The sequence below is a fragment of the Convolutriloba macropyga genome, chromosome 3 (genome assembly GCF_964194025.1).
Source record: "Convolutriloba macropyga chromosome 3, txConMacr16.3, whole genome shotgun sequence".
Lineage (NCBI taxonomy): Eukaryota > Metazoa > Xenacoelomorpha > Acoela > Convolutidae > Convolutriloba > Convolutriloba macropyga.
Genome location: NC_134470.1, coordinates 26,227,949 through 26,240,049, shown reverse-complemented (window position 1 = coordinate 26,240,049; position 12,101 = coordinate 26,227,949). Strand labels below are relative to the sequence as shown.

The following is a 12,101-nucleotide window of genomic DNA, read 5'->3' as shown; positions in this document are numbered from 1 at the left end:
TTTTTTTCACTTCACTTTGAAACTAGGCTGTTTTATATAGGCTAACGGTTGTCAAAGCTTTAAAAATTAAATTTCGAATTTTTTTTATCATTAACCGATCTTAAATATATTTTCGTGAACTGTAGGCCAGTGTCAGTAATGATAGGACAACCCATCGTTTCCATTGCAACCGAAAATAATCTGTTTAGCAATGTTATCTGCTAATTATTCGTTTTTTGACTTCCAGGCCAAAAGTTTTTATATATTTTTTTAAAATTTTTTGATTAACTTTTATTCGTAACTTTGGTTACTTTTGAAATGTTATCACATTATGCTAATACTGATAGTTCTCATTGGGTTAGAGAAGACAATCAATGAGTCATAGATAAAGTTTTCGGAGGAAAATTTATGGTTAAAATGTCTGCGACACTTCCTTCTCTCACTATTCTACTGGAATTTTTGGTTTTGGCCGGTAATTGTTTTTGTTTTCATAGTCATAAGAGTTATTGTGATGTCTTCATGATGACTTACGAAAAAACAAAATCTTTGACTTCCCTATTGGCATAATTTAGCCTCTTTTTGATTTGTGTTGGAAGTTATTGTTTTCAATGACTGTTAATTTCTGGCTGTTTAATGACTATTAAAAAAATTTTTCGTAAAATTTTTTAAAAATTAAACGATATTTAACTTATTTTCGTGATCTGTAGATCAATCCCCGTAATGACAGGAACCCACTCTCTTCTACTGCAACCAAAATTAATCTGATTAGCGGTTTTTTCTGCTATCTAATTGTCTTATGACTTCAATGCCAAGTGTTTTAAATTTTTTTTTTATTTTTGAATTTTTTTCGTAACTTTGGTTCCTTTTGAAGTGTTATCACATTATGCTAATATTGATAGATCTCATGGGTTAAAAAAGAAATTCAATGAGCCTTAGATATAGTTATCAGAGAAAAACTTATGTATAATTTTGCTGCGAAACTTTATTTTCGCTCTATTCTACTGGAATTTTTGGTTTTTGCGTAAATTTGTTTTTGAAAGAAATATATTTGACATCCCCTCGAGGCGTAATTTAGAGTTTATATTGACTTGCGTTGGAAGTTATTGGTTTCAAGGCTGTTAATGTTTGACTGTTAAATGACTATTAAAATAGATTTTCGTAAAATTTTTTAAACATTAACCAATCTTAAACAACCAAAATTAATCTGATTATCTATTTTTTGGATACTTTTTTTTCGAAAATTTGGTTCATTTTGAAGTCATATCACATTATCATAAATCTGACTGTTCCCACTGGCTCAGAGAGGACGTTCAATAGAGCATAGACAAAGTTTTCAGAGAAAAACTTACCATTTAAATGGCTTCGGTTTTTTCTTCTCGTTTTTTCCTGTTGAATTTTTGGCTTTTGCCTGTATTTGTTGTTGTTTTCATAGTCATGAGTCTTATTGTGATATCTCATTGATGATTCATGAAAGACAATCATCCTTGGGTTTCCATCGAGACTTGAGCGATTTTTATTGACTTCCTTTGAAAGCTATAAATTTTAGTAGCGTTGATACAAGTGGGTTTTCTCAGAAATTTCGCGGTTTTAATATATTGGTTCATCTTTGTTAAATTTTTGAAATCATATTGTAAAAAAAAAATCTCCATTGCTGTTAGAAAATCCATTGAAAATTAAGAATTAGTTAATTAATTAATTTAAAATTGCTAACAATTTAATTTTTAATGGCTACGACACTTTTCTTGCTTTGCTGTTTTTCAATTTGTTGTTTTCGCCTCAATTTTTATTCCTTATGTAGCCGTAAAATGCTGACAGGTCCCATAGGCTTCTCATTGAGGATTGAATGGATCAATTACTCAATGCAGTCAGTTTATAGCGAATAGTCCTAACGTTTGTGACATTATTCTTTTTAATGGTTTTTTAAGCTTTTCAGTCTTTGTTGTTCTTTTCTCAACTTGTAACTTAATCTTATCAATGACAAGTCCCATCCAATTGCTTGTAACTCGAAAACAAACGTGTCAATCAATATTATGTCGTAACTGTTGTTTTGTTTGTTGGACAATATGCGCTTTCATAAAAACTTTGTCAGCAGTCAATATTTGTGTTTCTTTTTCTATTCTTTTTTTACATTCGGATAATAATAGATCCCGATGACTTTCGAATGCGGCCCCAGTGAACTTATCTAATTGTTCAGATTAATTTTTTTGCTGTATTAATAAAAATAGCAATTGAAATAAAAATACATAATATTCAGAAAATAGCTAATTATTTTAATAGCTTCAATAATTTGTTTTTGCAAAATGTTTTTTTTTAAATTTTCTCTGCATCTTTAGTCCGTTTCTATGGCTTAGTCTCGCTAAATACAGGTCTTTTTGTTTTTGTGATGATTTTTTTGTAAATTTATCAGAATTTTTTTCCTTAAAAGCTAATGATCTTTAAGACTTAAAATTTTTTGGTTTACATATTGATTGATTTTCGAATTTCGCCTCTTTATTTCTTCGTTTTGTCAACTTTTTACCTAGTTGTATTAATGAAAAGTCTGCCTTAATGAACATCTGCCGTGTAGTTAAGAAATTTATGTAGTTAAGGTTTAAGGTTTTATCCGATTTCATTTTGACGTTGTCACTAGCTGCTTTAAAGTTTAGATATTGAGTTTTTGCCGCGAAATTTTTGTTTTTGATTATTTTGTTGTTTTTTTCTCGTAATCTTTTTATGGCAGCTCTCGTGAGCGCTGTGATGAAGCATGGCATGTAATTCAATTAGTAATTTGGTGGTGTGCCGATTTTTTTAAACTCAAACATCTATTTTTGATTATCTCTACATTTGGATGACAATTAAGTCAAAAACATAGATGAGCTCGGGTCGGAACGTCATGTGCGAAGGCACATTAACGAGCATCCTTGTCTGTTATTTACTTGATGCGCCAAATAGTCTTTGCACTTTTTCACCAACTGGTAGATCTTGGTGGTGAGAAAGGGTAGTAAACGCTTCAAATTCAGGACTGGGCGGTGTTTCATTTGCAATCAATTGGAAACAAAATCTACATTTTAGCATTTGCCTATTGAAATTTATCTATTTGACTCAAAATCAGAGCCCCATTTTTTCGTTTTTTTTTATAAAGTTTCAGGCGGCAGTAATTATTGAGATCAAATTAAATGCGTTTTTCTTTCAAAAATTTCCATTTCGATTACTTCAATTTCCATTACTTCAATTATTATCAAATAAATTTGGGTTCTTATTTTCCCCATTTTGCATTTACTAGCTGCTGTTATTGAGTCTCCAGTATGACATTGAGTAAATCGATAAAATGTCATCGTTTCTACTTTTTTCTGTATCGTCGTAAACATCGGTCAACAATTGCTTTCTCTGTGTTGACCATTTTTTTGGTCAACAGTGACCATAAACAGTGACCATTTTTTTGGTCTTCGACACTTTTTGTTGAAGGGCAAAATTAGCGGAAGCTATAATAATCTTCACTCAAAAACTATTTAGCAGTTTTGAAAGATCTTCTTTGCCAAAACTAATTTGCGAAAAAAATCTGGGGATACTACTTTTTCTTCGAAACGGTTTCTTGTAAACTCAAATTTTAGAAACAGCAAAACCTGTAAATTATTGATATACAAAAAATGCTAATTTAATATGGAAACAATTTGAGAAGAAAACTATAGAGTGATCTTGAGGCGTATAATTTGACTTTCAATTTTCCTTCCAGACTTAGTCTTGTTTGAAGCAATGGAGAAGAAAATAATCCTCGAGGCACAGTCGCTCCATAATTGAAGACATGTTTTTGATCAACATAATTCAAATTCATTCATTTGGGTCAACCTAAATTATATTTATTATGACGCCAATCGTACATTTTGAGCAAGGAAATTCGCTTGCAAACGTAAGAATTGTCCACTCCCCCATTTTTTTATGAAAGGGCTTAAAAGCGGACAATAGTGACAGTAAGGGAAACTGGTTGAAATCTGCTCAAAATTGAAAGAAATCGTCACAGGTGTCCGCGATTGCGGAATCTGATGACTATGGAGAAAGGCAGCCCAAACTCTATCATTGTTGTCCCCAAAATTACCTCCCTAATATACGAGCTAAAGTAAATAATTTCCGCTGTTTGAAAGTAGCTAATTTCCTAATTTTTGCAGTTTTCAGTGTCTTTTTCACTTTTGTCTACGGATTTATCTACGGGTGAAAAAAATTTATCAAATTACTCGATGGTTGGATTAAAATTGAAGTTTATTGAATGAGAGATTAGTGAAACAAACAAGTAAAACAAGAAATCAAAGCAATTACAGAACAGAATCAAACACATATGAACAGAAGTATATATAAAAAATATATGCTTTCAATTAAGTTTTAGTTTTCATCAAATTTTCTACTTCTTTTTTGACCAACATTTATTTTAAACTTTCTTCGGAGTACTGATTGGGGCAATTATCCGCACATTACTGATAGCCTTGGTCAAAAGTTTTTCATTCTTAAAACTGCTGAAGATAACAATAACAATAACAATTATCAGCCATTCCCTTTTGACAATGATCGACAATTTGCATCTTCCAATTTAGATGCTTCACTGCAGTAAAGAGAAATTCGAAAAATTACTGAGTTCTTTTTATTATTTACTGAGATCTTTATAAAATCTTTTTATTAGGACGCAAATATCAACTGGTGAAAATAAACTAGCACTGAGCAAATTTTAATAAAAATCATTATAGAACCAATTTTAATAAAAATACTTGTAGAACCAAATTTATCTATAAAGTGAAACAGCACTGAGGACTTTTTATCAAAATAATCATGAGACCAATTTTGATGCCTCATGAGACCAATTGATGCATCAAAATTCCTAAATTTTGATGCCTCAATTAGTGTTTGACGCCATTTAAATGATCGCCACTGAGTCAATGTCAGATGATTCAAAATATCATAAAACTAGCGGTTTGTTAATTGCTGATTTTTTTGTACGCTTTGATCTAAATGTTAAGATTTTGGATGAAGCTGACAATTTTTCGTCATTGATTTTGTAATTTATAATCTAGTCAATGGCTATAAATCAAATTTAGAGCGCAGTATAAAGTTGAAAAAGAAAAATTCCGTTCAAAAAGCGGACATTGATGACATTTCCCCTGTTCACAAATTTCAGAAATTTCTGACATAAACAAGTGTTTTTTTTAGATCAGTGACGGAATTTTTTAACGATTGTCCGCATTTTTTCTTGTCAGTGTTGTCAACAATTTAACCAATTTTATCCCCATGCAACATTGGATGACAAAATATTGTCATTCGTGTTCGCAGAAGCGGACTCTGCTGAATTTGTAGGATTGGCGACGTAATGTTGTCACCAATTTTGATAGAGCCTATTCTGGTTGTAACAAATTCTGATTGTAGCCAATTTTGAAATTATATTGCAACCAATTTGAATGAAATTGTGCTAAGTACTCTTCTTTTGGTAGCATTCACTGGTAAGAAATCAGATTTTAATAAAACGTAATTAGGTCTTTTTATCCTCATTCTTGTTGGCCCTTGGTCAAGCTAGCCAAAAAGAAATCAAAATTTACTATTTGGTTACTAATTGGTTGAATTTAATACGTTTTGCTTTGCTGTCGGTACACTCCTAGGCAGTCCTGTTACAATAAATAAATTGTTACAAACACTTGGAATTAAGAGTGATGTTTCAGAGCTCAATTTGGTTGCTCATTTTTGGTATAAAATGGTCTCATTAGTCGACTCCTGGACTAAGTACCGAAAGACAAAGCTGTTGCAAACGATTTTGCTTCATTCGATTCAAAAAATTTTCACTGAAAAAGAAAATTGTTGAAATTATTAACAGATATACCTGATTAGAGAAGTCGACGATGCAATAGGACAACGAAATTGCCATGTTGCAATTGAATATTTGTTATTTCTGAATACTAAAGTTTCATTTATTTAGTTAATATATTCGGCAAATAATGCAGTTCATCACAATCAAGCATCATGCTAGCTAACTAATTTATGAGCTAGAGGAACAGCTCCTATATAGTTCTAAGCTTTCATCTCTAAAGTTTTTGCTGAAATACTTAGCAAATTTCGGTGTCAACATGAAAAAAATCGGCTTTGATATTTTGTTTTGATTTGAAACTCGACACTTCTCGTATTTGTCTTCTTAATTTGAAGGTTGACCTGATTGCGGCACTTATTTGTTACTAACGCGTATATGCTGCTATCTTATATGTTACTCGCTGAAAAATCCCCAATCCTGTTTGAAAGCATCGCGCCCCCTTTGTGTGGTCAACAAAGGTTTACAGTTCTGCTTCATAAAGAAGTCAAATGCATATAGGTAGCTGAAGAATCCTATGTCTTAGATAAAATATAACATACCTACAAATGTCTATCTATTTAGTATTGCCATCTGGTAATGTGATCACCAGTAACGCTATAGAAACCTATATAGGAACAATGTCTCCTACTATAATAATGTCTCTTAGTTCCGGGAATACTTGAGATTGAAAACAGACAATTATGCTTTATTCCCGCATTTATTCGGCTACCCGATGTAGCTATCACCATTTATGTTGCGAATTACAAATCATACAATCAAAAGAGAATCAAAGAATATTCCAACCTTATATATTTTTATCCAATAAACGTGCACTTAATGGATCACTATTTCAAAAAATCGTTCAGTAAAAATTTTCAGAAAACTTCTAATAATTATGCAACTTCTTTTCCCCAAATTGCCATTTTTTATTAATCATACTCAGATCAAATATGATACCATACAAAACAAAGACTATATCTTATTATGATATTAATAAGATTTCCATTTTTTGATATATGACTTTGTACAACTTTTAACAAACCATAAATGATCTTTGTGTTAAAACAAAGAAACCGCAAGCAATGGCGTTCGGTTCAACGTGGAATAAGCAAATATGATTCTTCTATGAGTACTAAGAAATCAAAATTGGTCTTATTATGATATTGAAGAAATCATATCTGATCTAAGAAATCGTTAATGATCTTCGTATGATTTTTAAGGTATAAGATGAATGTGACACCCGCATTGGAACAATGGAGTTAAAAATCGATTTTATAGCGGTTTTCAATTTAAAAATATAATAAAAAATTCCCTTCTACGGCATCAACCTGGGACTATTTTAACGATTTAAATCCTCTTAAATCCAATTATTTATGTTGAAAAAAAATGGATTCTAGTCGTTTAAAGAACATTTGAAATGGATTTAAATTGAGCTACGAAAACTCCTCTAAATAGATTATTATCTATTTTTACTATTGTTTCTCCGCTCAGTGAAAACCGTTCTATTTTTTAAATTTTAAATTAACATTTCATTCAATTTGAAAATTTTAACTTAAAATTTCAAGTCCATCAGTTTTCCATCATTTTCAGTCCTTCCGCTCCGTGTGATACCTTCGCAACAGCAAGTCCATCGACTCAACAAGTGCCCAGATGAAAAAACCGAAGATCTGCATCTAAAATAGAGAACAAAATGCTGTAAAACCTTGAAAAATTTCAAATAGTGTAAAATTAGCAAAATTTTGAATAAAATAATGGATTGTACCTGCATAGAAGATGTAAAAGGTAGATGGAATGTACTCATTCTTTGAAATAGGTTTTTGACTCTAAACAAGGTCTCATAATAAAATTTGGCCAAACCAAAAAAAATGAATTGATAATGAACTCACCGAACTGCAGAACAACTATATAAACTCGAAAGCTCAGATTAAATGAAGTGTCATGTATCCTTCAGAATTTTTGAAGGTTGACTTACTGTTGTCGAGGTCTTTTTGGAGATGGTGTGACTTAAATAAAAGGATGACTGAATTAGTTGAATTGAAATTTAAAAAATCCAAATTAAACTAACCGATTTTTGGCTGCTTTCTGGTGTTGATGAATTTTAATCTGGAAAGAAAAGACTTACTGTTGTCGAGGTCTTTTTGGAGATGATGTGACTTAAATAAAAGGATGACTGAATTAGTTGAATTGAAATTTAAAAAATCCAAATTAAACTAACTGATTTTTGGCTGCTTTCTGGTGTTGATGAATTTTAATCTGGAAAGAAAAGTTTGTGCACAAGGTACTTTTTTAAATTTGATTTAAAATTACAAACCTCAAATTTGAAAGAATCTGGAATGTATAAGTAATCTGGAATGAAATCTGAAACAATTACAAACCTCAAATTTGAAAGAATCTGGAATGTATAAGTAATCTGGAATGAAATCTGAAACAATAAATCTCAATATGAATGCGCGTGGAAAGAAAATTTTAAAGCCAAAATTTGTTGAAATGAAATTATGCAAACCTTTAAACGTCAAAAAACATGCTCGATTGTGTTTTCGCAGTCAGCAGTTGTGTTTTCGCAAAAATTTTGCTCAATTCTGATTGGCTAAAAATGGGTGGCGAGAAAACAAGACAACTCTTCTTTCCTTTTAAATCGATTTAATCCCTGTTAAAAATGTGCTTTCTAAATATACCCCACATATTGTCAAAAAGTAATCTAAACCTAAGAAAATATCAATAAAATCGATTGCTTGCTTAAGTTTCACGACCCGGGCAGAGCTTTTTCGTGATACCGCTTGCTATCTCCAACCGCAGGAAAATAGTATGGTTGTCAGGATTTCATACAAATCAAACATGACTTGGTATGTTTACTGAGAATCATATATGACTTTGTATGATTGCTAAGAAACAATTATGGCGAACATCACGGGTTATCATTACAAATCAGAGTCCAAGTCACGCAAAGGAGACCATTTATTCCATTTTCCGTTTCGACATATTTTGTGATATCTAGGTCCACTCATTAGTCGACCCATCTTACTAAGATTTTTTTGGAGATTTCTGGAATAAAAGATTCTTATGACATGCAAATTTGCCAAAACATTTGTATATTCGATTTCACAACTTAAGTCAATTAATTTCTCTAGAATAAAACATGCGCTATAGGCATAGCTCTTGTAACTTTGAAATATTGAACTATTCGGTTTAAACTGTTAACTGTAATAGAAACATAGGAAGCCATTGGTTTACGCGCACTACTATAATTGTTTGTGTACAGAACTAAATGCTCCAGAGCTATGTTGCAAATTACAAGCTCAAATAAGAATTGGTTTAATTATTTGTGGATCGTAAGTAAAATAGGATAGGGCATTGAAGAAATGTATTCACCCTGATTCTGATTGTGATATAGAACTTTTTATGCTGTGGAAACTAAGAGATAAAGCTTGACGTCCGATTCCACAGATTCCTAAATTTAAAATTTTTAGAATGGGGCGCCAAAAGAATGGTCGAGAGGCAAGTTCTTTTGTTGCCATACTCTACACCGTACCGCATTTTTCAGGTGTATTAACATACGTTTTGTGGAATTATTGACCCGTATCATGGTAACATAGAAACTCGCCGCTGAATCACAGTGTTTCAACTCATTAATTTTATCCGGAACAGTACTACGTTTTTGACATTTTTTTACGTTGATCATGGTAAAAAATATAGAACAAAAAAATTATATTCTGAACTTCATCTGCGCTGATTTTTTTTTAAAAAATCTGAACAAAGTCTGCTCAGCTGAACTTTAGAGATTGTTCAGCTGAACTTTTCAGACTGGTTTTTCGAGTTTCGTTTATTACCTACAGCAGAGGAGCAGGCCATTTTTAAATGCCTACAGCTGAGGAGCAGACCGTTTTTAAATGCCTACAGCTGAGGAGCAGACCGTTTTTAATTACCTACGGCTGACAAGCAGTCCATGAGCCAGTACTTACGGCTGAAGAGCAGTTCATGAATCAGTACCTACGGGTGAGGAGCAGTACAGTTCACCGGGCCTTCGGCTGAGTCGTTGTCCAGAGGAGCAGACCTGCAGCTGAACTGCAGTCCGATAGCTCGAACCTTTAGCAGAGGATCATTCCAATAGGTCGTCCCTCCGTTTGAGGATGAGAGAAATTTACTTTGAATTAAAATGGGGCAAGTGCATAAGAATCGATGATTTACTAATAAATTTATAAATAATTGTCAATTCCAATTGTTATTATTATCTATACAAAATAGGGGGGCTGATGGGTAAGTTGAAGTTACACAGAGTTCAGCTCAATTCTTTTAAATTAGTTGAACAGAATACTAACTATTCACTGCTTACAGTTCTGTATCAAAATAGGGGGGGGTAATGGGTACTGTGACGTTTATCGTGCCAAAGTTCTACGCCTATATTGCACGAGCCTTGCGTCTTGGAGTCACGTTGTATTGTATTCCAGTTGCTTTTTTCCAGTTGTATATCGTCGGCCCAGTATTGTTTCTATTTTCATTGGGCTAAAACTGTAAGACAAACAAATTTCCATTTCAATCTAAAATAAAACTCTTTAAAATCCCCAAATCGACAGGTTCCAGGCACTCGCCTTGTATTTACTGGCTTTGGTGGCTATTTTTTAAAAATCTTAATACGTTTCTTGCATGGTAAGTCATTTTAGATTGTAAGTCATTGTGATGCTTAATATTTGCATCGCCCAAAATTACAAAATTTTTCCGAAATTTTCACAATTTCTCATGATTTTGCTATGAACATCATGGGAATCAAAATCAAGGATGCACGGCCTATTTTCAGAAAAAAGTATCTATGGGACTTATAGTGCACATCATGGGGTACCAGGATACCCCTACGATACACTGATACAGTACTGGGCCGACGATATACAATTGGAATACAATGTTTCATTACTGACATACTATGGAACGAGGGTCCGGGGAGGTAAAGTGGATTAAGGGGTGCACTTTATTTGGTAGAGGTGCTGGCTCATAATGATGTCAGAGTTTTGGTGCGCCAAAACATTGGCAAATTCTTTTGACGATTACAATGGAATTTACTAAACATCGCGAAATATCAGTTCAAACTACTTCAGTCTAAATTTAGTCTAATTTTTGAAAATCTTTTTGTGGTACTTCTGAGTGCCAAAAGTAGTTGAATTTCTAATGAGTCATATGAGTGGGTTTGGCAGCGGGAAGTTTGGAAACATTCTATCATAAGAGCACTTCACAACGAACATACCACACGGCCACTGCATAGCGGGCAGTCCTAATTAAGCAACGAGTATGCGTGATAAAAAATGACGTGTTTGCGTTTATGTGTTAGTGCTAGCGGAGATCGCCTAATTGGCCGACAGGGGGCTTAGCCGAAAACCAAAAAATGACAGTTTAAACCCACAACCCGACCACACCCCATGTGTAATGGTTTGACAAACTAGTGATACTTTAGCCATTCAGATTTGCCGACAAATCAGATTTAATGTATCGGCTAAATTACTTATTTTCTCCTTGTCGGCTAAACCTCATTTCGACCTGTATTCGTACCGGTGCTAGCGTACTAATAATCTTTCAGTTTGAGGTAATACCATAATGCTATTTAGTCAGATGTTGGTGTGATGTGTTGTTTTTGTAGTTGTTCACCTGCTATGCATGTTGTTCCTATCAAGTGAGTGTTAGCGGGTCACGCAGAGCATCAATGCACCAAAAGTGCCGTAAAAAGACAGAATTATGCACATATGTACTAATGAGCAAAAAGAACAGTTGAAAAGACTCGCGGGAGATTTTATCAATTCAAGTTGGACCTGTTACGACTTTATTGTAATCCGACAAGTTGAGTTCTTGTGTTAAGTGTGATTGTGGTATGTAAGCTCTAATTGAACATTTACAATAGATCGAATCAAGTGAATTGTGTGAGATTGAGTGAGAGTGTGGTAATAGCTGGTTATTGCTAGTTATGACTGTTTGAGGCGACAACTGGTGATAAATTATTGTGACTGTGGCTGTGACTGTAAAATTCAAACTGTAAATTCTTAATTGGACGATTGATTGTGTGTGATGGATGGATGGAGAGAAAGTGTGGTGTGTGGGGCAGGTGATGCTTGGCTGATTAAGAGTACCTGTCTCGTAATCGACTTTAATCAGCAGGTACTTCCTCCCCTCTCATTGGCCATCATCGCACAACGCACACTTACCAGTGCGCTTAACCGAAAACCAAATATCAATATTTTTTTGATAAACGAAATTGAATTGAAAACGCATATTGCTTGGGACAGATTAAAGTATAATTCCTCAAATTTTAATCAACTAGCATAACGAAGAACTATCTTTCTTCCCA

General features: G+C 33.2%; 2 protein-coding genes across 3 annotated transcripts in view; one reads left to right on the top strand and one right to left on the bottom strand.

Annotated features, from left to right (window-relative positions):
• Window positions 1-5,894, bottom strand: part of LOC142336107 (four and a half LIM domains protein 2-like) — a 45,497-nt gene extending 39,603 nt beyond the window's left edge. For both annotated transcript variants that reach the window (XM_075384653.1, XM_075384655.1), the window contains exon 1: window positions 5,813-5,894. In XM_075384653.1, the coding sequence (XP_075240768.1) occupies window positions 5,813-5,857 (45 nt within the window). In that variant the 5' untranslated portion in view covers window positions 5,858-5,894. The remainder of the gene's footprint in view (window positions 1-5,812) is intronic.
• LOC142336105 (uncharacterized) overlaps window positions 1-12,101 on the top strand; it is a 211,573-nt gene that overhangs the window by 27,237 nt on the left and 172,235 nt on the right. The gene's annotated exons all lie outside the window — the stretch shown is intronic.